The following is a 21,678-nucleotide window of genomic DNA, read 5'->3' as shown; positions in this document are numbered from 1 at the left end:
TACGCTAGAAACGGGAGCACACGATATGGTCTATCATTTGTATTGTGAAACACCGGTTTGTGATTTTAAATAAAGGTTAGTGAAAAGGTGTTATGAAGCTAAATTAAATGGTTCTACTCTGGCCCAAATAACATGTACTAAGGCATGCCTGACTGTATGACTTTATTTGTTTAAAATACTGTATTTGATGTTGTTTTGGTATTAGGTCACTAAACGCTACCAAGCATATAATTAGATATGACATATACTCTGTAGCTATGAAGTACACAACACAGGTGTATAAGGTTTCTACAATATTAACTATTAATGAGGTTTCTATCAATTATTTAACTTTGCAACTATTTTAAGCGCCCAAATTACCAACTACTATTGTATTATACTTCCCTAACACCACATAACTATGGGTTACATTGAATCTAAAAGCTATCATTTTCTAAAGTGAATATTTAAAGAAATAGATATCTCTCTTAGCATATAATATACAAATATTTTAATCGTGTTTAAACAAATAACAACTGTCTATGAGAATCCTTAGAATATTTTTTTATAATTTTTTAAATGTTTTTGTTTACTAAAAGGTGGCTCATCTTTCCTTCACCCTACTATATAGCTTATAATATATCATGTAAGTATTCATTTATCTGTAATCAGACTCATTTACCTTTAGAAAAAGAATAAAAATCTAAGTAATTTCGTAACAATTCCATTATAACACAGCGTTCTTTACTTCTACATCGTCGTGAGCCACCCATGATACATCGGAGCCAGCCACGTACAATGTGCGTGATCACATTTAAATATCTCGGACAGATGGTTCACCTCGACTGTGAGAAGGAGGATCCACGAGATGAAATATCAGTGATGCAGCAACATTGTGGGGGGGAGAACTTATGTGTTTATAGCGGGAAACTATTACCTGGAGGTAGGTTGTTAAGCTTTGGTAGCATTTCTTTATTAAAAGTCTTACTGCTAGGTGAAATTTTCCCAAACCTTCCTGTTTTTACAAAGTAAGGTACTAAACATTTCCAGTGTTTCTGTTTTTGTTTAGAAATAAATATATATTTTTTTAAATAAATATTTGCAAACCAAATTCTATAAAATTAAGTTCAAAGTGTCCAAAATGTCATTGAAATTTTCCTCTAAATACTTGCAGACAACTTCACAGTAGTTTCTCAACGTCACCGAAATTTCCCGTTTTCTCTCACATTTTATTTGAATGGAATCCAAGCTGAGAGACTGAGCGCATGCTGTGAATACAAACATAGGAAAGGACACAAACTTGGAGCAAAGACAAGTCACTTTGGATTTGTTAACTTTAAAGGGGCCAACCCATGTTACAAGTAAGGCTATATATAGTTTATGCTTCGCTTTATGTTAAGACATGTATGTAATGCAAAGTTTATTTAAGATGTCTGCTTTCCACAAGGAACCAAAACAAATATAAAGATTTTCTTCTTATGGTAGTTTCCTAATATATTTTGTTCTGCCTGGCAGCAATGTTAGTATTTACTTATAAATGTGGATTAAACATGGCAAATTTATCTATTATCTTCTCCAATTGTTCTTCTAAAGTAATCAATATATTGTGGTCAGTTAATCAATACAACAGCACGCTGTTTAAACTAGTGTCAATATATTTAGAACTATAAATCGTTATATTGATATTTTTTATGGCTCTTTTAAGGTGCTTTGTGACAAAAAATGGTTAAAATTATGAATGTAAAATAATACTATGTTAGAGAAATTAAAAGTATACCATAAAGAAGACAACATGGAGTTTTGATTTATTTGGAACGGGGGTATTCATACATCTGTATAACATTAATAACAGGTATTTTCTTCTTAGGTGTTTGGTTGCTCAAGGTCAGTTAAAATCTCGACCGAGTCAAGAAAAATATCCCAAACAAAATTCACAGCCGTGGAAGAAGAGAAAGCAGTCTAAACCTGTTTCTAGAGGTTGGTGTTTATTAGTAGTTAATGACTTAATCAACCCCTACTGGGGGTATATTAAAACAGATCTTATATAACTTATAATAACCAACTTTTTATTTTGTCTTATTAAAATTAAATAATATTTTAGCTGCTTTTGGACCAAGTGAAAATAACTGTAAGTTTATTGTATTGCTTTTTTTTGTAAATTTAATATATTAAAAAAGATGCATTCATGTTTATTTGCAGTTATTTTAATATGTAGACATCACATTTAAAATTATCCTTTTTGTTTACTTTGTGTAGATTCTTACGATGATGACTTTGATCAAGAAAGCAGCAAAAAGACGACAGATGATGACAAAAGTAATTATTTAGTTGTTGATATTTATGAATCCTTTAACTTTAAAAAGTTATTATTATATAGTTATACAAAATGTATTATTAACTGGTAACATATGAATCAATCAATCTATTTAACGACCATAATTTTGCTGTTGATTCTCTTCTGTTTTTTTTTTATTTTTATAAATATAATGATTTTTATTATCATTTTTAATAAAATAAACAAATATAAATATGCTATGCAATCGCTAACTATTTTAATTTCTTCAGAGAAATCTGGCAGCAGCACATCTTCAAGCTCTGAGTCCGATGTTAGCAGCGTGAGCAGTTTATCGGACACCGACGCTAAGTCACCCACCGATCGCTCAGCTGTGACCTCCCCTAAACCAACACAAGGTTTGTATTTTGTTGGTCTGTTTGATGGACCTCAATATTCCGATTACAATGTCATTGCAGCATATATGACAACTTATTATTAGTATGCCAGTAAATGCATAGGCGAAACATTATGTGTCACCCCTATTTTTTAAGCTTTATTATTATTAAGGTTCACCCAAAAGAGCAAAGTCTCCCCCACATGTCCCAACACCCCCTAAAAGAACCACTCCCCCAAAAAGTGGAACTCCAAATATTGGATCACCAAAAGCTGGCTCCCCTAAAGTAGCATCACCTAAATCTACATCACCCAGAAGTGCTTCTCCACCCCCTAAACCTGTCCGTGCTGAAACCCCAACAAGCCCGACGCAAGGTATATGATTACTGTTATCTTGTATCTGTAATGCAATACTTTAATTAGTGCGTCTGCCATTACTCTATAGGTTATCCTGTGCGAGGCTGGACACTGTTATTATTGTAGGCCTATGTTTTCTTGGGCAAGACACTTAATGACAAGTTTTCCAACCCTGTGTTTTTTTCTGAGTTGAAAAATCAAAAAAATATTGTCCACCCATTGATACATTTACGGCACCATTAAATGTTTTTATGTTAAATTCAGTATTGGTTTTGTTTGAATTGTTTTACCATAACCAATCTATAACCAATGACCAAATAAATGATCAAATACGATTATGCTTCATTTGTTGGTCAAGTTGTTCTTGTTATTTTTTTTTGTGCTTGTTTTTTCATTAGTCTTATTTCTTTGTGCCCTAATTATTTTTATCCTTTCAGTCTCACCCCCAGCTGAAGAAATATCAAGTGAGAGTTCAAGCAGTAGTACCAACAACCCGTTGGTTAAACTTGGAATCATAAAAAAGAAAAGTTCAAGCTCATCGTCATCATCCAGTTCATCAAGCACAAAGTAAGACTAACTATACTGTGTAGATACACAAATCATACAATATAGATCACAAAATAGATAATCCGAATTTGTACTGTTGCTGCCAGGCATAGAATATTATATTAGGCAAGAATTGAGTGTCATTTACCCTGTTAAAAATGACCTAAATAGTTAAAATGTTGGTTACCAAAATTCTTGTCCTCACGGCCAAAATACAAGTATAATTTGCCTGGCAGCAACAGTAAAGTATATTAAGATTATCTATTTTGTGATACATGTTACCTGGTGTGTGACTTTATGCTATTTTTCTTCGGATTAGAACTTGTTTATTTAAAAAGTTCATTATATTATATTATAGTGTTTGTAGGTGTAAGGTGTAACAGCCGCACCTTTTATCGAATAAGTTTTGTACTTCTGTTTAATTCATAAGCACTTTATACTAACTGTCACTTTTCCATATTTCCTGTCTTTTCACTTTTGTCTTTTACTAATTTCAATGTATATAACTTGTTTTACCAGTGGAGGAACATCAGAAACAGAAGGAGAATCTTTTAATTTGCATCAAACACCGAGGAAAAAGGTTGATTCAATAACTGCAATGTACAAGGTGTGTTGAAAACCAAAAATATTAATTTTGTTTTGGATTTTTTTCTTTAACATCATCTGTACAGTAACTAACTACTATTCCCCTCTATTTTCTATGTTATATTCACATATTCTTTGGTATTCTGCTAAAATATTAGACAGAACTTATTTATCTGTGCTATAACCACTTTTATACCAATCTCATTGCTGTCCTATATTGAGTTTGCAAATCCTTAATTTTTGTACATGCAATATAGAGTTATGTACTCCTAAACTTAAAGCAACATAAAAAGTCGCAACATACACTGATGTACTTGCAAGGTAAAATAAAAGGTTAGTTTCCTGCAAAGCAACATAAAGTTTGTTATTCTCCAGGGCCACCGTACTGTGCATGTTTCTAACATTGAGCTCCAAGATAGCCAGGTAACTGAGCTTTGCACATACTTTGCTGAGGATCCTGCTTCTCTTATGGTGGAGTCAGTTAAGCTGAACAACTGTGCATTGGGTGATAAGCATATGTCGCGCATACTGGATATATTAGCAAGATCAAGGACTAATATCAAGGTTAGTATGATGTACATGAAAAAACTGTAAGATTTTTCTCTAAATATTTATTTAAAATAAACAGTTGCATGTTATATATGAAGTATATTTAACCTTAAAAATATGAAAAAATTAAATTAGGTAATATACGCATTTTGTTTATTATTGGACTATCTGTTTGTCTGTTATATTGTCTGCTAATAAGACTAATAGTGTATCAGTATTTTTAGATACAATATATAAGTCAAGTTTAACCATAAATTTATATTTTACAGACCTTTGATATTGGTTCAAACAACTTGACTTCCTCAAGCATGCTTAAGTTGGTAAAGTTTGTTGAAACAACTCCTGTTGAAACTCTTGTGTAAGTTGCATACCACATGCTCACAGTGGAGCATATATTAAGCATTCTTCTTCATTTCCTTTTTTACTGTTAAGGTCTATTGGAGTGCCTAACAGCGGGTACCAACAGATTTAAAAGAACACCTGTGTTATAAAGACTTTTGCTGCCCATCATGCGTGTAAACAAGTTATGTCAATATAAACATGGAGTTGTTTTGTTACAGACTGGAAGACAACCCACTTAGTGATAGTGGGGTTGAAGCTCTCATGCAAGGATTGACTTCCATTCATCAAAACTCATTCAAGAGTCACAATGAGAAGAAGGCTGTAAGAAAGTTGGTTAATGATGTCATAAATGATGCAGAGAGTGAAGTGAAGTCAGACGGAAGTATTGATAAAAATGGGGTTCGTGGTTTAGGATGCATGGAGTCAAGAACGAATTAAAAAAAAATAAATAAATGTAACCTATTTATCCTCGCATGGGGAAAAACAGTGGTTATAACACAGCTACAGGTGATAGGTTTCATACACCTTGTGATTGCTTTTAAGATACCACACATCTCCTTTTGTGTTTTTTTATTTTTTTATTTTATGTTCCACAATTTAGATGAAGACTTCACAATGTTATTGGCTTTTCAAATTTTCTATTTTTTAGATACCAACTGCAGCCAATGCTTCTAGTTTAAGGTCCAGTGTTGCCAATGATGCTTTCCCATTGGTTTGTTTATCACTGAATCGTGTAAAACTTGGTGGACGTGGCATCACTGCTATTGTGAAGTTCCTATGTGAGAATCCTCCACTCAAGTCTTTACATTTAAATGGTAAGTAAGATATAGAGGGTTTCAATTACCACTGCTTCCAGAAATATAAGTTAATTCAAATACCATATAGTCTAATTTAGTTTTAAAAGATCTGGAATTATAAGACTAAAGTTATTTTGTAGTACAGTGTTTTTTTGCTACCCGTAGTATGGATTTTCTAATGGTACATTTAATTTAAATGTTAAACTTATTTCAATCTAGTTTTACTCTGGTCTAAGTCCTTGGTCTTCTTGGTTGTCTTTGCACAGGGCCATGACAATATAGAATATAAATATTTTAAACAAATCTAAAGTGTTTAACCATATAGAATAGAAATACATGTAACATATTAACTCAATACAATATAAATACATACCTCACACTCAAAGACACATATAGAATAGAAATACATGAAACAAACTGTTTAAAAACAGGCAACTCACTTTCGGGCACAAGTCTTGGAGTTTTATGGAAAGGACTTGGTGAAGGAACAAACTCAGAACTTCGATCTCTTCTGTTACAAAGCAACCAACTCAATGATAGAGGCCTCGAAGTGTTTGGTAAATGTATGGAGAAAACATCATGCTTGGAGAGAATTGATTTTACTGGTGGGTTATGATAATGTAAAAAATGCATATGGGTGCGAGGCTTGTTGCTGCTACCACAGTGAGCATATGTGTTCTTGGGCAGGACACTTTACGCTCAATTGTGTGAAACAAAAAATGCGTAGCTGAACTCGTTGTTGCCCTTTTTTACAATTTATTGATCTATATGTGTATATAAACCTTTCGGTTTTCATAAAAAATCTGCATATAAAACAACTGAAAAGTACTATTACAAAAAGTTTAGTATGCTAATTGAAGAAGAATGCAGAGACATGAATTTTATAAATAATTTTTTTAAACAGACAATGGCATAACAGAGGTTGGAGCTTCGCATGTTGTCAGTTTTGTTTCAAACAATTCTTCAATTCGTCATGTTTACCTATCGCGTGGCAACACTATTAAACGGAAAACTGTAAAGAAAATCAGGTCAATTTTATCAGAAAGGAAATCTGGGAAAAGTAAATAGAAGAGTTGTGATTTGTAATGCTATATGTAGTTCAGGTAGGACTGTGTAAGTGTGTATCCATTTTATGACTTAATTTTTTTGTTGTTGTTTTCAATCTTTTACCGCTATAGAGCTTAATTTGTCATTTTGAATTTTTATTTTATTAGAGCTCAAATGTTGTTTAATCTTTAGGGCTTAAGCTCTGTTTTTATATTTGCATTAGTACAATGTTAGCTTAGGTCAGAGGTTCGTAAAACTTGGAATCCCCTTATGTGGAGTGTTTAATATTAATAATGGGCTCAATAGATAACAAACCATTTTATGATCTATGAATAAACAGGCTTTTCTAAGTAAAAAGTCAGGCATTTACTTGTAGGTATTTTCACTAAGTTTGTCTCAAAAAGTGTAAGAACTCCTGTGTTAGATATATATTTTGTAAAGTATTAGATGTATTCATGTATAAATTGTGGGTTCTTGTATATTTTGAAGTGTGAATATTTGTATATATTTGGAGTATAGTAACTTTATAATACCTAATTGTAAATTTTCCTTTGCTTTGAGTTTCTGTAGATCATTGTAAACTGTAGAAATACTACTTGTAATTTTGCTGTAAGAAATATCGCATTCGACATTAGTACAATACTGTGGAGCTTTATTCGCTTTAGATTTTTATTTTATACTTGATTTATTATTGCAACTGCATACAATTAATTGCATCAAAAATCTGTGTTAGGTTGCATAGGGTAATTGGTAATATGGTCAAAATTCACAAAAGTTTGAAAACCACTAAACATGGTGCATTGATATTGTAATTATGTAACTATAAAATTTTGCATATTCTAAAAGTATTTTAATAACGCAGTTATCGTGTGTTTTGTTCGGAGATTATTATACCAAAAGTTTCAAGCATATATAATACACAGTATTACAATCCACATATTACTAAGTTCATATATCATCTCTCTGTGATTAATAATTTTACTGATAAAAGTTGTGTTGACTGTTTAATTATGTATTTTATTATATATCTTGTAGTTTGAATTGCTAAAATAAATGTAGCTTTTTGAGCAAGGTGGGGTTTTCATAATATATACATGACTGCGATTAGCGGCGTTATAGTAGGTAGGGGTAAAATGAGTTGTGACTTGTGAGGATATATTCATATAACTGTAAAATATTTTTTATGTACTGTCAAGCAGGACGATAAAAAAGAGAGTGTAAAAAGTCACCATTTTTCTCTAACCTACTATACTAAAATTTAAACTATAATATATGCACAGAAGCCATTTATAATGCAAAGAGTGATGTTACAAGTTTTATGTTTATTGATTACAAACTTTCTTAGAGCAGTTACAAGTTATACTTTAATTTAAAGTTGGCCACAGTCACTGATGACAATTTTTTCCTTTGGTTTTCCACTGCTTGACCCCAAACTCTCCATTCTTCGTACTGTATCCATGCCTTCTACTACTTCACCAAAAACAACATGTTTTCCATCTAGCCAATTGGTTACAACAGTGGTTATGAAGAACTGAGATCCGTTGGTGTTCGGTCCAGAATTCGCCATAGATAGCAGTCCAGGTTTAGTGTGTTTGTGCTGAAAATTTTCATCCTCAAATTTTCCTCCGTAAATGCTTTTTCCACCAGTGCCGTCTCCACGAGTAAAATCACCTCCTTGGCACATGAAGTCAGGGATAATACGATGGAATATAGATCCCTTGTAGCCAAATCCTTTCTCTCCGGTGCACAAAGCACGAAAATTCTCGGCCGTCTTTGGCACAACATTACCATAAAGCTCTATTACAATCCGCCCGACAGCAGCGCCACCGATAGTTATATCAAAAAAGACTCGAGGGTTTGCCATGTCTATTAGATAGATTTTCCTTGATCTCAAAAACAATATGCTGCAGTAACGACCTTCGCTCTTGTAGACTGTAGAAGTGTAGAGTATACAGTAACGTTTCCTTTCAAATGAAGCCGCGGAAACGCGTCTGCGCTATCGTCTTTCCTGTAGCGTGTTGTCACATTAGTCATAATGGCTAATGTTTTGGAACATTGAACCCTAAGCACGGCCTACCAGATACCTAGTGAGTGGTACTCTTAAGTCCAAGTTATATTGTTTCTGCACGCGAATATGATTTTATCTCAGCCATTTTCTGATTAATTGGTGCCATGGCAACATTGGTTATCGCGCGCACTTTGAACGGTACAAGTGGGTTTAAAGCTAAATGCCGTTACCATTTGGTGTATGTATCATTGGGCAAAACATTTAAAGACAATTACTCTGAAGCAGAGTCCGTATGTTTATATATAAGAAGAGAGTTCTAATGACTATGAAAGAGTACCGGGTACTCAACTAAGGATATGTAAAAGCGAAAACCCAATGCTGCAGTAACGAGCCACATTGCTGCAACTAGCAAAGCATTTTGTTACACTTCCTCTCGAACACAGAACGGCCAGCGTCATCATCATGATTTCTGACATGTGTTATAATATAATAAATGACTGTCATTGGCCCGCCGCGCGAGGACAAACCAAAGTGATAAACAAGTAACATCAATTTATGCAACTAATGTTGCGCGAATGTCATGTGACAAAACAGCTGGAAGTATTACTCAGCGAAACTTAACTTCCTGCTGAATCACCTTTTCGATTTTATATGTTTCAATTTTCCGTATAATTAGTTTTTAACGGTGCTGAAAGATTCTCTCTGGTTTGCTTTTGTATATTAATCTAGTAGGTTAGGTTAAATACATTTTGAATAGGACTATTATGCGGGAAAACTAAAGCATGGCCGACAGTGCGGAACGGAACTCTGATTTCTGCTCTAGTTTATGTAACTTGACAAATAACGATGACATTGAAGCAGTTTTAAAGGTATATATGGGTATAGTTAATTACTGTACTACTATTAAGATTTCATTCAGTTTTATAAATATAATGTGCATACATGGTTATAGAATAAACAATGCTTAAATGTTATGGCAACTGGCATTTATTTATCTGCACGTGGCAGGGCAAACAGAGTCATTATAAAATGGATTTCTTATTCCATACACCTTCTGCCTGAAAAATACTCTTTTAATTATACTGGTTAATTTATTTAACCTAGTAATTATCCATCACAGGGACAAAGGGGAATGCTGGCAAGAATTGAAAAAACGAACCACATGATACTTAACTGTAACAATATATCAGAACAACAATTAGAAATGATGACGTCAAGATATCGTAGACATACAAACGTTCTTAAAGATATGAAAAAAGATTTGCAATCTGTTCACGCTAGGATAAGGTAAGTTGGATTTAACAAATTGCCAAAAAATTAAAAAAAAATAATCACCCACAAAATTCCATAGCTGGTAACTGAGGAGTGGGCACAAGATGTGTGAAACAAAACAACTGTGGTATAACGAATATCGTTGCCCTGCCATGCTATTAGTTTGGCTCACCATGCGACAATAAATAATGAGCATCAGGATTATTAAAAACATATATTAAACACAGATTAACAAGTAGAGGTATAGTTTTTATAATTATGTTTTTTTCATGAAATTCGCATAGGCAGATAAAGAATTATGGTTTTGATTATGATTAAATTTTTAAATAAAATTGTATATTTTTTACAGGCGTTTAAAACGAATCCTTGAGCTTAAGAATCCAGATTCATGGACAATAATAGAGGAAGAAGCAAATAAAAAGATTGTTTTGAAAGAAATGGAAAAAGACTCCCCAGACTTAATGGACTTTAACAATGTTTCGATAAATGACGGCAATCCTGAAGGAAAAACGTGACAAAAACTATAGTTTTAAAGCGTTAAAATCATGTTGCTGTGATACAATATTTAAAACCCTACTTATATTATACATTGAGATTACTATTTGATTTGTGTTTGTTGATTTACATTATGTTATATTCTGTGTTTTGATTTTTTATTTATTTTACCACTGGCGCAATCGTTTATTATTATTATCAATGGTCAAACATGAAACTGTCTACACTGTATTAATTAGTAAATATTGGAACTTAATTTGTTTAATAGTAATATATATCAAACTATTCCGCCTCCATGCATTTTAAAAGTTTGGCGCCTATTATGTTAGTCCTATTTTATCGCATCGGACTGTTCTAGTTGTCAGAATATGTCACATATCATGGGAGTATGGGACAAATGTGGTCTGAATCTAAAGTCTTCACTCTGACTTCACCCTATCAAATAGAATGTTACACATTACTAAAACCCCCCCTTTTAAATGTGCAGGTATAATAGAAAAGCTTTAAAAACTGATAATGTGATGTAAGAATGTTGATGTAATATTGGTGGAAATGAGTCACGATTGTTCAGAGCATGGTGGTGGGGGTGTAGGTGGGATATTTCAAACATTAGAAGAACTTGATTTTGACCGTGGTCCATGGACCATAGCTTCAAATGGAGACTACCCTTCAATTATGAAGTATTTAAACAAAGGTGGAGAACCTAACTTAAGAGACAGCGCAGGATATACAGCTCTGGTGAGAAGATGGTTAAATGTACCACTTTTGTAGCCAAATTATAAGATTAAACTGCCCTATCCTCGGTGTCGGTAATTTACAACATAGATTTTAAACTATTGGTTATGCCACTTATGTGGTTATATTTTATTAAACAATTTATCACCAAAACATGCAATTAGTGCAACCATATTAAATTGCTTGATTAGACTGTACTGGCTCCTTTCATTGTAATTTCTAACATACTTTGGTTTTATTATTTAATTTACTCCTTTAACAGCATTACTCTGCGAGAAATGGCCATGAAAACATTTGGTTTTATTATTTAATTTACTCCTTTAACAGCATTACTCTGCGAGAAATGGCCATGAAAACATATCCCGTGCATTGGTTGATCATGGAGCTCACGTGAACGCTCAAACAAAGGCAGGTTTGTCAACCCCACTTCACCGCGCTGCACTTAATGGATGTCATCTGGTTGTTAAGTTGCTGCTTGATAACAATGCTGATGTGTGTATGCAAGATTCTGATGGAAAGACGGCATTGCATAAGGTGTGTATGACATTGGCCAAAAGAGCTTTGGTTCCATGCTGATCTACTAGCACTAGTGTTAAATATGTGTAAAATATAATAGGATGAGGAAAAATGGGACACCTTTTTTATTCTATTTTCTCTTTCCATTTGGTAGTAAACAAAAAACATTCAAAGAATTATAAAACCGTATCCTTCCGACTTCCATAGACCGTCGTTATTTATTAAAACACGATCAGGATAATATGTGCTAAATATCTTTCCGTTCTCTGGGGTATCTGGGCTTCTTTATTACATGTTTAATGTATTATATTCTACAGGCAGTTGAAGGCAATTGGCCGGAGGTCTGTAAATTGTTAATAGCACATGAGCCAAAGTGTACGGAAATATCGGACAAAAATCTCAAACTGCCAAGGAACTTGACGCATGATGATGTCGACCATTCTGAAGTTTATAAACTGCTCAACTGGAGATAGAAAGTAAATATTTGTTGTTATGCTGGTTTACTTAACAAAACTGGGTAATAGAAATGTTACAATGACAACAGTTTTTATAAACTAGGATTTCATAAACGCTTTTGAGTTAAGTGGAAACAGCAGCATTGATAATAAAATATTTGACAAAATAAGTTAATCAAGTAATAGGAAGTCACCAGCAAAAGTTACAACAATGTGTTACATACGTCATAGTTTTAATACATTCTTGGTTATAACATAAAAAATACAAAGCAGTGTGGCTAGAAATTCGGTGATTTAAATATGCCAGCCATACACGTGCAGTGTTTTACATGGAGTACAGGTAATGGGTGTCACAGTCCCATAGTGAGTTGAGATTATTTTTTCTCAGACTCTGCAGCTTTCTTTAGTCTCTTTTTCAGCTCGAGTGGAAATTTTTCATAACATTTCCTACAAACTGGTTTCATGTCATACTCCACAAATTTGTTCCTGAAAATAACAAGGTATAAAATTAAAACGGTTTTTCGGAGTTTTTAATTCTTTTTGCAAACCTTAAAATGTTAGACCATAGGATATTTATATATTTAACCAATTATCTACCCCATTGATTACTTCTAACCTAACTTGCAATATTGCAAGCAGGTTTACTATTGAAGGGTGGCCATAAATTACTCTCAGGCCCTAGCAGATATGACATATGATATGCATAATGAATATACCATTGCTCCAGTAATATATAACAGAGAAACCACAATAATATGTGTATTTTGAGCTGCAGACTTTCTGTTCAATCTATGGTATAGATATTTTTTCATGCAATTTAAAAGAAGCTTTTCGAAAAACATATTATGAAACTGTTTAAAACTTACTTGAGTGTTAGTTTGGTGTTGCAGCAAGTACATTGGAAGTGTTTCACACACCAGGATTTGTTAAGGGCAGAAACAACTGGGAATATTAAGTTAGTTTAAACAAAGGGCAAAGTTAATATGACTATGTGAGGGCCTGGATTTGTACAATACAGAAAGCTCAAACCAAATATACTTAACAATACTGAGACAGTGACACATAACCCAAAATTTGGCGACTTTTAAATAAAATAAAATAATATTATATATATATATATAGGTCATTACATTAAAAAAAATATATATGTTAAGTATTAAAATTTATAAATTTGGCAAAAACTTTTACAACATTATAAATTCTGTGGTCCCTGAGGTAAGTGGTTTATGGGCACAGAAACTAATTCACCACATACATACATAAACCACACACATACGTTCTCAATATATATATATATATATATATATAACTATATTCTATACTTACCATCTCCATCAATAACACCATTGCAATGATAGCATACGTCCCCGAAGAGTTGGTTATAATGAAGCTCACAATAAGCGTGACCATTCTTTTCATAATGTTTTTGTCCAAGGAATGGTTTCTCACACTGTGCGCATACAAAGTGCTCCACATGCCTTTGAAATGGAACATTGTCAATAAAATCTCCCTTAAAACACATAAAACTATATTTCCTGACCAAAACGATAACATAGGTATAAAAATACATTACTTTAAGCCATATTTTTATTATTAAAAATATAAGAACAAGATGAACTTTTTTTCATCAAACAAGCCTTAACATTTGCACAGGATTGTTCTTTCATTTAAATGTAAAGTTATTTCAAGACGATAGGACATTAACACCTTTAGTGATTTGTTAAAATCCACTACAACAGTGCCATTACATTGAACAGCCTTACCAATGCTTTCCCATTGCACTGACCACTCTCTCCTCAATAGGTCTCCTGCATGCTCCACAGATAGGGATTCCTTGTTTATCGTGGCATGGCAGGCAGTACAGTTCACCTCGTAACTCTCGTGCCTCTGCTGTTAATTCTTTTCTGAAGATTTAAAGCAGTGGTTATTAAACTTTTGATATGCCACACATAACTAAAATGGTTTTCTTTTACTTTTCTCTTGATTAAATGCATAAAACATATGCCTTGGCGACTTAACAGGATACATTTTTGTGCAATGAACAGAACTGTACTTTACTACAGTTACACATCTATGTTTAATTGTCTTGTTCGAGTATTTTGCATTCACAAAGTTTAATGTTGTTTCGGAAATTGGGTCCTTAAAGCTATAAGTGTATGTTTAATATTTGTGTCGTTGTTAAAAGAGGTTGAAGCATTAAATTACACAAACATATTGCTTACGATTGTTGCCATATATGTGGCTTGTTCTAAGTGGTACCCTCCACATAATAGATGTTGTACTTACCCACAATTGTCACAGTTGAAGTGGAAAGGGTGGTAAGGGTCTCCTTTGAAACGAAGTGGTTCTTCTTCTATGATTGAACTGTAACAGAGATAATTGCGATGTTATAATTTGATCATTCATCATTTCACCACTGATACAACAGTAATGATATAGAGACCTTAAAAACTCCCCAATCTTTATATATCTATATGAAGATTATCCTATCACAGAGGGTATTAATTTCTAATACAGCTTAAACGGTTTATTTTTGAAATTTTCTGCCGTAAACAAATGCTTAAACGCTAACTTTTGTTTGGATTCTGCAGAAATCCCTTTGGGACACACTGTGAGAAAACACATTAACCATAACTTACTGGCATTTGTTGCAAACGTATTTCCCAAGCCCTAAAGCTTTCTCTCTGTTATGGCAAGGTCTACAAAGACTTCTCCCTGCATTCTTTACAAAACCAACATCAGCAAGAGGTGTGTTGCATAATTTACAAGTGAAACATTCAGGATGCCAGTTGTTGTTCATGGCTTTGATCACGCGCCCAATTATAAACTCCTCTGCAGAAATAAGATCAAATTAGCACATACATAGCTCCATGTTTACACCAACTTACCACATTTTCCACAACATGGGGCAAACAACATATGGAAGTCGTGCTCACAATATTTTACTCCTTCAAACTAAAACAGAAAAAGTGTTATTTTATTTCCATATAAATAAAAATTCAAAAGTTATAAAAACCACAGTTGCCTAACCCTACCTCGCATGCCTAAGTTTGGCACCAATGTAAAAAAACTTTGTTAAAACAAATGTGTAGTTTTTCTTAAAAACTTCCAAATATTGTTATTTTCATTCTTCGCAACCAAAGGTTATTATTTTTTATAGCGTTATAAAATATGTGTCATTATTTTTTATGACCTCATAGAATAATCCTTCTGGAAACTTCTGGAAGCATTGTGCACAAACAAAGCAATCTTCATGGTATATTTCCCCATTAGAGTTGACCATATGTTCATCTGAACTGAATCCACCTCTACATCGAATACAACTTGCTTGGGATAGTTGGCTCGTCATGCTGACACTGCAAATATTGACATCATTTAAATATGAGGCCATAAATGTTCTTGTGTACAGCCTATCTTTTGAATGACCATGGTGCTCCTAATGCCAATGGCCCAATGCCCATGGTTTTCCCTTAAAATTGATGCATTATTAACAGTTAACATGTTACTATGTGTACCCAGATTATTCACATAGGGTTTTACAATTGATTCCGTATTATAATTGATGCATACCAATGTTAAGCAATACTTTTGTTGTACACCAGTGGTTGGTGAGTGACCTTGCTTTAATATACATAATCCTACAGTAACCTAAGATCTTATAATATAATACAACAGCTAATACGTCTATATTGCATCGTGACCCACTTGATACATTCGACCTTATAAAGAGATACAAAAGTAGGCCATAGTAGCAACACTCTCGCATAAAAGATGTAAGTTAGTAGCAACGTTACATGATCTGCTAATTAAAATACCTCTGGCCGTCCGGGCCTTTATCTAATTCCTTTCTACGTCGAAATAAATTCGAGTCACTCAGTTCAAAGCCACGCAGATGTGCGTTCGAAGACATCGTTGTATTTCGTATTCAAATCTACACAATTTTTCCTGCACTACAGCTCTACGCTAACGTCAATACAACGTGTAAGTCTGAGCTTTTAAACTTTCACCGCTTGGCCGAGCAAACAGAATGCGTCAAACAGAGCGTGCTAACCTGCCAAGTCCACAAATTCCACAACCACATTCCGCCGTATTCACTCGGGCAAAACGACCAACAACCGCCGGAACTTAGGCGCGTAAACCCCGCGTATTTCTAGGCCTCGCCCTAACCGCAGACTGTTATATCAGCAACGCTCTTAGTCGGTAACACCACAAAATTGCTTTCAAGTAGGGTAAACTAACTGAAACACAATAGTAATAATGGTTTGCGTATTTTTCAGAACTCGACTTTGCCTTTGCCACGATGCTAATACACTAAAAATACATTGTAAACAGTTTGGTCATAAACCTAGTCCGGAAACACGCAATAACAGATGTCAATTCACAGCCAATGCACGAAATACATTTATTGGTCATTGACGTCTGTACTCTGGTCACAACACAACTCAAAACGATTCCTTTCTCTAATATTATGTGAACGTTTAAAAACACGTCTCTAACTGGCAATAATATCAATGTAATGGTCACCTTTGCGAACTACGATTTAAACGTTCTTACTGGGGCTGATTTTAACTGATCCACAGCGGTCTGAACTACAACGATAATGCATAGACTTACCACGCATTTGCGAAAATAGCGCACGGTCATATAATTTGACCTGGGGCATGATTGTAAATATATCATGTAAAACTTAAAGCACATAACGACGCAAATATGTAACTGAGTATTTTTTGAAGCCCAAAACAGGCAAGAATCCCACTAATCCTTTTAGTAAAATGGTATTTTTCGAAACTTAAAACTGGCGCTACAATCGTACAAATTCCTTCCGTAAAATAGCATTTTCGCAACCGCAAAACCAACACCACAATCGTCCAAACCTAAACCGGCGTTAAGATCGTACAACTGCCTCAATATGTAAGCACCCCGTAGTTAGTTACGCGGCAACTGAAACTGTATGGAGTGGATCACAAGGACGTTTCGTTTAAATAAAGTAAACAGTGATGGGTAGTTGACCAAGAAACCGAGCTTACAGTGTTCACAGTTAAGATTCAAATACAACGCGGTTGCCAATCAAAGATTAAATAACATGTCAACTCGTTGTTAAGGATCCGTAGTAGCTTATCGGATTACAATTTTGTGGGTAATACAACCTCGCATTGGTTAAACAAACTAGATACCGTAACACGAGAGTTCAGATTTCTCATTTTTTTCTTTTTTTGTAGGTGCATCACTGGCAATACTAATTCAAACACAAAAGATACCAGAATTAGAATATTTGCCCTGATCACGTGACCGTCACGGTCCAGTTAAATAGGAGAATGGGTAGGGCAACAATAGTATGTCAAACATGGGTTTATGACAGGCAGTGTACACAAGGCGACTCACCAAAACAAGCAATGACCGTTTTGCTTTAACCGCGGGAACATAATGACGGACTAGCGAAATCTTTCAGATGTACAAGGTGTAACACAACAATATCGGTGTTTTCAAAATCCTACTACAATAGGCGCATTGTACGTTTCTTGCGCCGACCGCTGCATATTTTGCGGTTCCTTTGTTCGTAACCACAGGGTTTAACTTTAAATCGCGTTATAAAGAGCTTCTGTCGCTTAATGATGCTTTGATAATAACATTGGCTACAACACTTTATTATATACTCACATATGATAAATTTAGTTGTATATTTCGCTGCATGTTTTGCGGTAAAGGCAGCTCATTATCAGGTTTAACTGTAAATCGAGATATAAGAAGATTTTATCGCTTTATATCGCCGTAATAAATAATTAAATAACAGTGGCACTAACGTTTTACTATATATAAATTGATATCGTAATTAGTTTTATTTTTTTGCATAATCCACCTTGGAACAACTGGCTCGAAGGAATTGACGTGACGTAGCCCACCAGTGTTCCCGTTTAGTTGTTCTTTAGCTTGCTTCGCCTGCTCTTGTTCGTATTCGAACTTTTCCGCTGGAACCACTGACCCCGGTTCTTTTGCACTGCGTATAGGAAGTACAACACCGTCACCATTATTTGAATTTGAATGCACTGACGACATGGCAGTTACTTTCCCTTCACTATTACTAAACCTTAAAACGCCCACGACACGGCCTATTGGTGAACAAAACAATTTAAGCTACAATTTCTCTTTATGTGGTCTGATCACAGTATTTATTTACGCTAGTAGTCGATTCTGGGTAAATTAAAGACACTAACAGTCAAAATCTTTTCGTTGTGCATAACACGTTCACATAAAGTGAAATACCAATCTATATTTGGCAATAACGTAACTGTCATATTTAATACTGATGCGGTCGTTTATATCTAAACATAACTTTAAAGATTTTGTTGCTGACTTTACTGGGAGAATAACAGCACGTTCAACGTACGCGCCTCAGCCTTAAATCGCTGTGGTCTAATACATAAGGCTGTATCTCCTTCTTTGGCGATGAACTTTCGCGGCGGATCGCCTCAAGCTTCAAACCTCAAAAAGTTTCGCGAAAATTGAAGCAAGCTTAAACTGCCGACTCGCTTGGTTGGCACGCAGAAATGCGTCCCTCACTGAGGCGAAGAGAAACCGTTACACCGTATAATTAACTGCAGTGTCTAGATCCATTTGTCACTACAGTTATCTAAGATTGCTTAAGCATCGGGCGTCTGCTGTTTATCACATACGTGACGTTTAGAAATAGAATTAAACTATCACATCCGGCCGTTTTCACGCATCTTAAGCGGGGTTTGGAACGGCGCTAAACGTGAAAATAGAGTTGACGTTTTACTTTATTTGAAGCTAGCGTTAGCAACAGAAGACCTGCGTGTGTGGCTTAATTTGTTGTGGCGGCTTATCGTAAGGTATGCGAACTGATATGCAGCATGGAAACTCATGTATGGTGTTTTCCTTTCATGAAGCATATACTAAAAGCAATTCAGAACTTATGTATATATATATATATATATAAGTGTCATAGTGATTAGTGATAATAGGTTTATGGAATTAATAAAAATAGTGAACAAACAAATACTTTTAAAAGTTATACGCTTGTGAGTAGACCAGTACTCAAACGTTTCGACTTACCAAATTCAGATGTTTTCTCTTTTTACACAATTCAACTATAGGAGAACTAAACTAAAACAGCAATAACTTAAAGTCTAAAACAGTAATACATCATCCAAATTACTTTACAAGTGGTGCAAAAGATATATTTCTTAGAAATGTTACAACAACTGTCACATTACTTTACTTATCACTGCGATAGAGCATACCAAAACATAAATACATCAACCCTATCGTTGCAAGTATTATAAAGTTACTTAACTTCACAATCACTGAAACATAGGTTGTTTTAATGCTAACCGTAACAAAGTTATGAAACGACAGTTAACGTCTAGCTAAAAATAACTAAGACTTGAAAAAAACTAACCTAACATTACCAAGAACATTTGATTTCTACAATTTATATTAAATGAAGAGAAGCTTTAAAAGCAATACTGGTCAAAGCAATAGGACCAAACATTAAATGACATCATATCCTTTTCTGGCCGTACACTTCCTGAGGCAGACTACAGCTTGAATAAAATACCAAAGGTCTCTCTTAAGATGTGTTTCCTATCAGATATTTTTGTCAACAAAGCCAAGTATTGGTTGAATGGAACTTAGAAACAAGTTGGATGAATGGAAACATGGGCTGTACCAGTCTGTACAGTAACCACTTAGTAATCTAATCAATACTAATCAAGCGGATATTACCACATAGCAGACACAGCACACCACATACAGGCATATCTGAACATAAAACTAAAACTGTACAACTATAAAGAATAATTAAAGCGTTAAATGGTGTTTATATTTACAGTATATATATATATATATTCCATTTTAAATTCAATATCAGCAAAAAAATAAATATACACATTGTAGATGGCACTGGTAACATGAAATAACAATAAACATGGCAAAAAGCAAAAGTCATGTTTTTTAGTGCACGCTAAGCACTTTTTTGTCAAAGATTGTAAAACAGCATGAGACAAGAAATAGCATATTATTATATGGTGTACATACTATAACATACATGTTATAGTTACACAAAAGACAAAACTATGATGCCAACAAGAGCAGCTAAAAAAGTATAGGACTTGTACAGAATAGCCAGTTCAAGTATATTACCCCAACGTATATGGACTTTATTGACAGATAACATATTAATTTGCATGCACATATTTATAACAAATAGGCCCTTTACAAAAACACATGCATATTAATTGCTGTAAGGAAGCTATAGAATACACCAAGCAACAAAAAAACTTACGTAATATTTTATTGAGTCTTTAAAATATGTTGCTCATCGTAAGAAATAGTTCAATTCAAACGGTTAATCTTGCCACAAATTGTAGTTGGACTGGCTGGTTCTAATTATTTAGCTGTCCCCAACATATAAAATATATTGCCGCTGTGGTACGCAAGAGAGCAATAGCAAACAGCTAGGTACGCAACGGGCAAATTTTGTCTTTGCTTTTGACTTCTCATCTCGTGTATACATGGTTCTGTTCTGTCGCCTTTCTAATATTTTTAGAAGTTAAAACTGTACACCGTAGTAATTGATTTACTTCAAAATGCAAAAAAAAACAAGCCAGATGCATTCGCTTGATACGAAGGCGGTAGTGTTGTCTTGCACAGTACTATAACAAGTTTGTTATTCATTAAAAAAGTCACAATTGGACGAAGTGGTGTTTGTTTAACCTCGTTTCAACACATGGCACATGTGCTGGACAATTAAATTATGTTTGCATCATTAATAGCCTAATAGGCTCTCGGTTTTGAAACACGCTCTGGATTTTATCGCTTAAATTGGTATCGAACGCGAAATTATCGACATGTTCCTTATTAACCCAATATTGAAGCCAAACTGGCTTAGCTAAAAATACTTTAACTAGTTGTCGTAGCTTTAAATGTCACACCATTACATGGCATTTATCTGTAACGCTTCGGCGAAGTTGGGATTTCCCGGTGCAAAAGTACGCACGTATGGTGGCGCGCTTGATTTAAAACTATTTACATCTTGTTGTTGCGCAATTCCCTTGGACGCCATTGGGTTTTGCTGAAATTAACCGACTTGTTTACCTATGTTTTAAAATTTACAGTTTATTTGAGTTAAGGGAACAAAAAATTACTATGAAAACAAGAATACCAATTCAGGGTTTAAAAAATCAATTGACTTCATTTAAAATACATTTTGGTAAAACTTCACGAAATGTGTTTCTTTATTTCCCAGAAATCCTATAACTTTTTGGTATAGTCAATTAAACGTATTCATATTGCGTACAGTATGGATGA

The 21,678-nt window shown here is 34.2% G+C and overlaps 5 protein-coding genes across 9 annotated transcripts in view; 3 read left to right on the top strand and 2 right to left on the bottom strand.

The window, feature by feature from the left end:
• Positions 1–7,937, top strand: part of LOC104265335 (glutamate-rich protein 3-like) — a 12,172-nt gene extending 4,235 nt beyond the window's left edge. Inside the window, exons 9-22 of the mRNA XM_009860186.3 lie at positions 718–922; positions 1,154–1,340; positions 1,847–1,956; positions 2,236–2,295; positions 2,545–2,670; positions 2,822–3,022; positions 3,442–3,571; positions 4,070–4,157; positions 4,511–4,699; positions 4,954–5,042; positions 5,245–5,425; positions 5,676–5,841; positions 6,255–6,428; positions 6,728–7,937. Of these exons, the coding sequence (XP_009858488.2) occupies positions 718–922; positions 1,154–1,340; positions 1,847–1,956; positions 2,236–2,295; positions 2,545–2,670; positions 2,822–3,022; positions 3,442–3,571; positions 4,070–4,157; positions 4,511–4,699; positions 4,954–5,042; positions 5,245–5,425; positions 5,676–5,841; positions 6,255–6,428; positions 6,728–6,891 (2,070 nt within the window). The 3' untranslated portion in view covers positions 6,892–7,937. The remainder of the gene's footprint in view (positions 1–717; positions 923–1,153; positions 1,341–1,846; positions 1,957–2,235; positions 2,296–2,544; positions 2,671–2,821; positions 3,023–3,441; positions 3,572–4,069; positions 4,158–4,510; positions 4,700–4,953; positions 5,043–5,244; positions 5,426–5,675; positions 5,842–6,254; positions 6,429–6,727) is intronic.
• Positions 7,938–8,172: 235 nt separating this feature from the next.
• Positions 8,173–9,512, bottom strand: LOC100177752 (peptidyl-prolyl cis-trans isomerase-like). The gene has a single exon (XM_002129528.5). It carries the CDS (start codon positions 8,732–8,734, stop codon positions 8,240–8,242), a length of 495 nt encoding a protein of 164 aa, XP_002129564.1. The 5' UTR covers positions 8,735–9,512; the 3' UTR covers positions 8,173–8,239.
• A 2-nt stretch (positions 9,513–9,514) lies between these two features.
• On the top strand, positions 9,515–12,518 carry LOC100180104 (ankyrin repeat domain-containing protein 39). Its single transcript, XM_018811600.2, has 5 exons — positions 9,515–9,747; positions 9,999–10,165; positions 10,500–11,383; positions 11,708–11,914; positions 12,214–12,518. Exons 3-5 carry the CDS (start codon positions 11,198–11,200, stop codon positions 12,367–12,369), a joined length of 549 nt encoding a protein of 182 aa, XP_018667145.1. The 5' UTR covers positions 9,515–9,747; positions 9,999–10,165; positions 10,500–11,197; the 3' UTR covers positions 12,370–12,518.
• Positions 9,661–10,665, top strand: LOC113474176 (kxDL motif-containing protein 1-like). The gene is made up of 3 exons (XM_026834090.1): positions 9,661–9,747; positions 9,999–10,165; positions 10,500–10,665. Exons 1-3 carry the CDS (start codon positions 9,661–9,663, stop codon positions 10,663–10,665), a joined length of 420 nt encoding a protein of 139 aa, XP_026689891.1.
• Positions 12,383–20,835, bottom strand: LOC100184812 (LIM and senescent cell antigen-like-containing domain protein 1). Of its 5 annotated transcripts, none has more exons than XM_002129150.4 (10): positions 20,654–20,835; positions 18,209–18,346; positions 15,545–15,707; positions 15,240–15,306; positions 14,991–15,183; positions 14,638–14,715; positions 14,115–14,255; positions 13,678–13,829; positions 13,218–13,293; positions 12,383–12,837 (listed from the first exon to the last, which is right to left on the bottom strand). In XM_002129150.4, exons 3-10 carry the CDS (start codon positions 15,698–15,700, stop codon positions 12,726–12,728), a joined length of 975 nt encoding a protein of 324 aa, XP_002129186.1. In that variant the 5' UTR covers positions 15,701–15,707; positions 18,209–18,346; positions 20,654–20,835; the 3' UTR covers positions 12,383–12,725. The 5 variants fall into 5 exon arrangements, with proteins under 5 accessions (XP_002129186.1, XP_009858343.1, XP_004225982.1 ...); XM_009860041.3 differs by lacking the exon at positions 20,654–20,835 and adding an exon at positions 19,423–19,496; XM_004225934.4 differs by lacking the exon at positions 18,209–18,346 and having other exon boundaries at positions 20,654–20,813.
• Between the last annotated feature and the right edge of the window lie 843 nt (positions 20,836–21,678).

The sequence above is a fragment of the Ciona intestinalis genome, chromosome 4 (assembly GCF_000224145.3).
Source record: "Ciona intestinalis chromosome 4, KH, whole genome shotgun sequence".
Classification (NCBI taxonomy): domain Eukaryota; kingdom Metazoa; phylum Chordata; class Ascidiacea; order Phlebobranchia; family Cionidae; genus Ciona; species Ciona intestinalis.
Note: the sequence above shows the minus strand (reverse complement) of the source record. Positions and strands in the feature narration are given on the sequence as shown.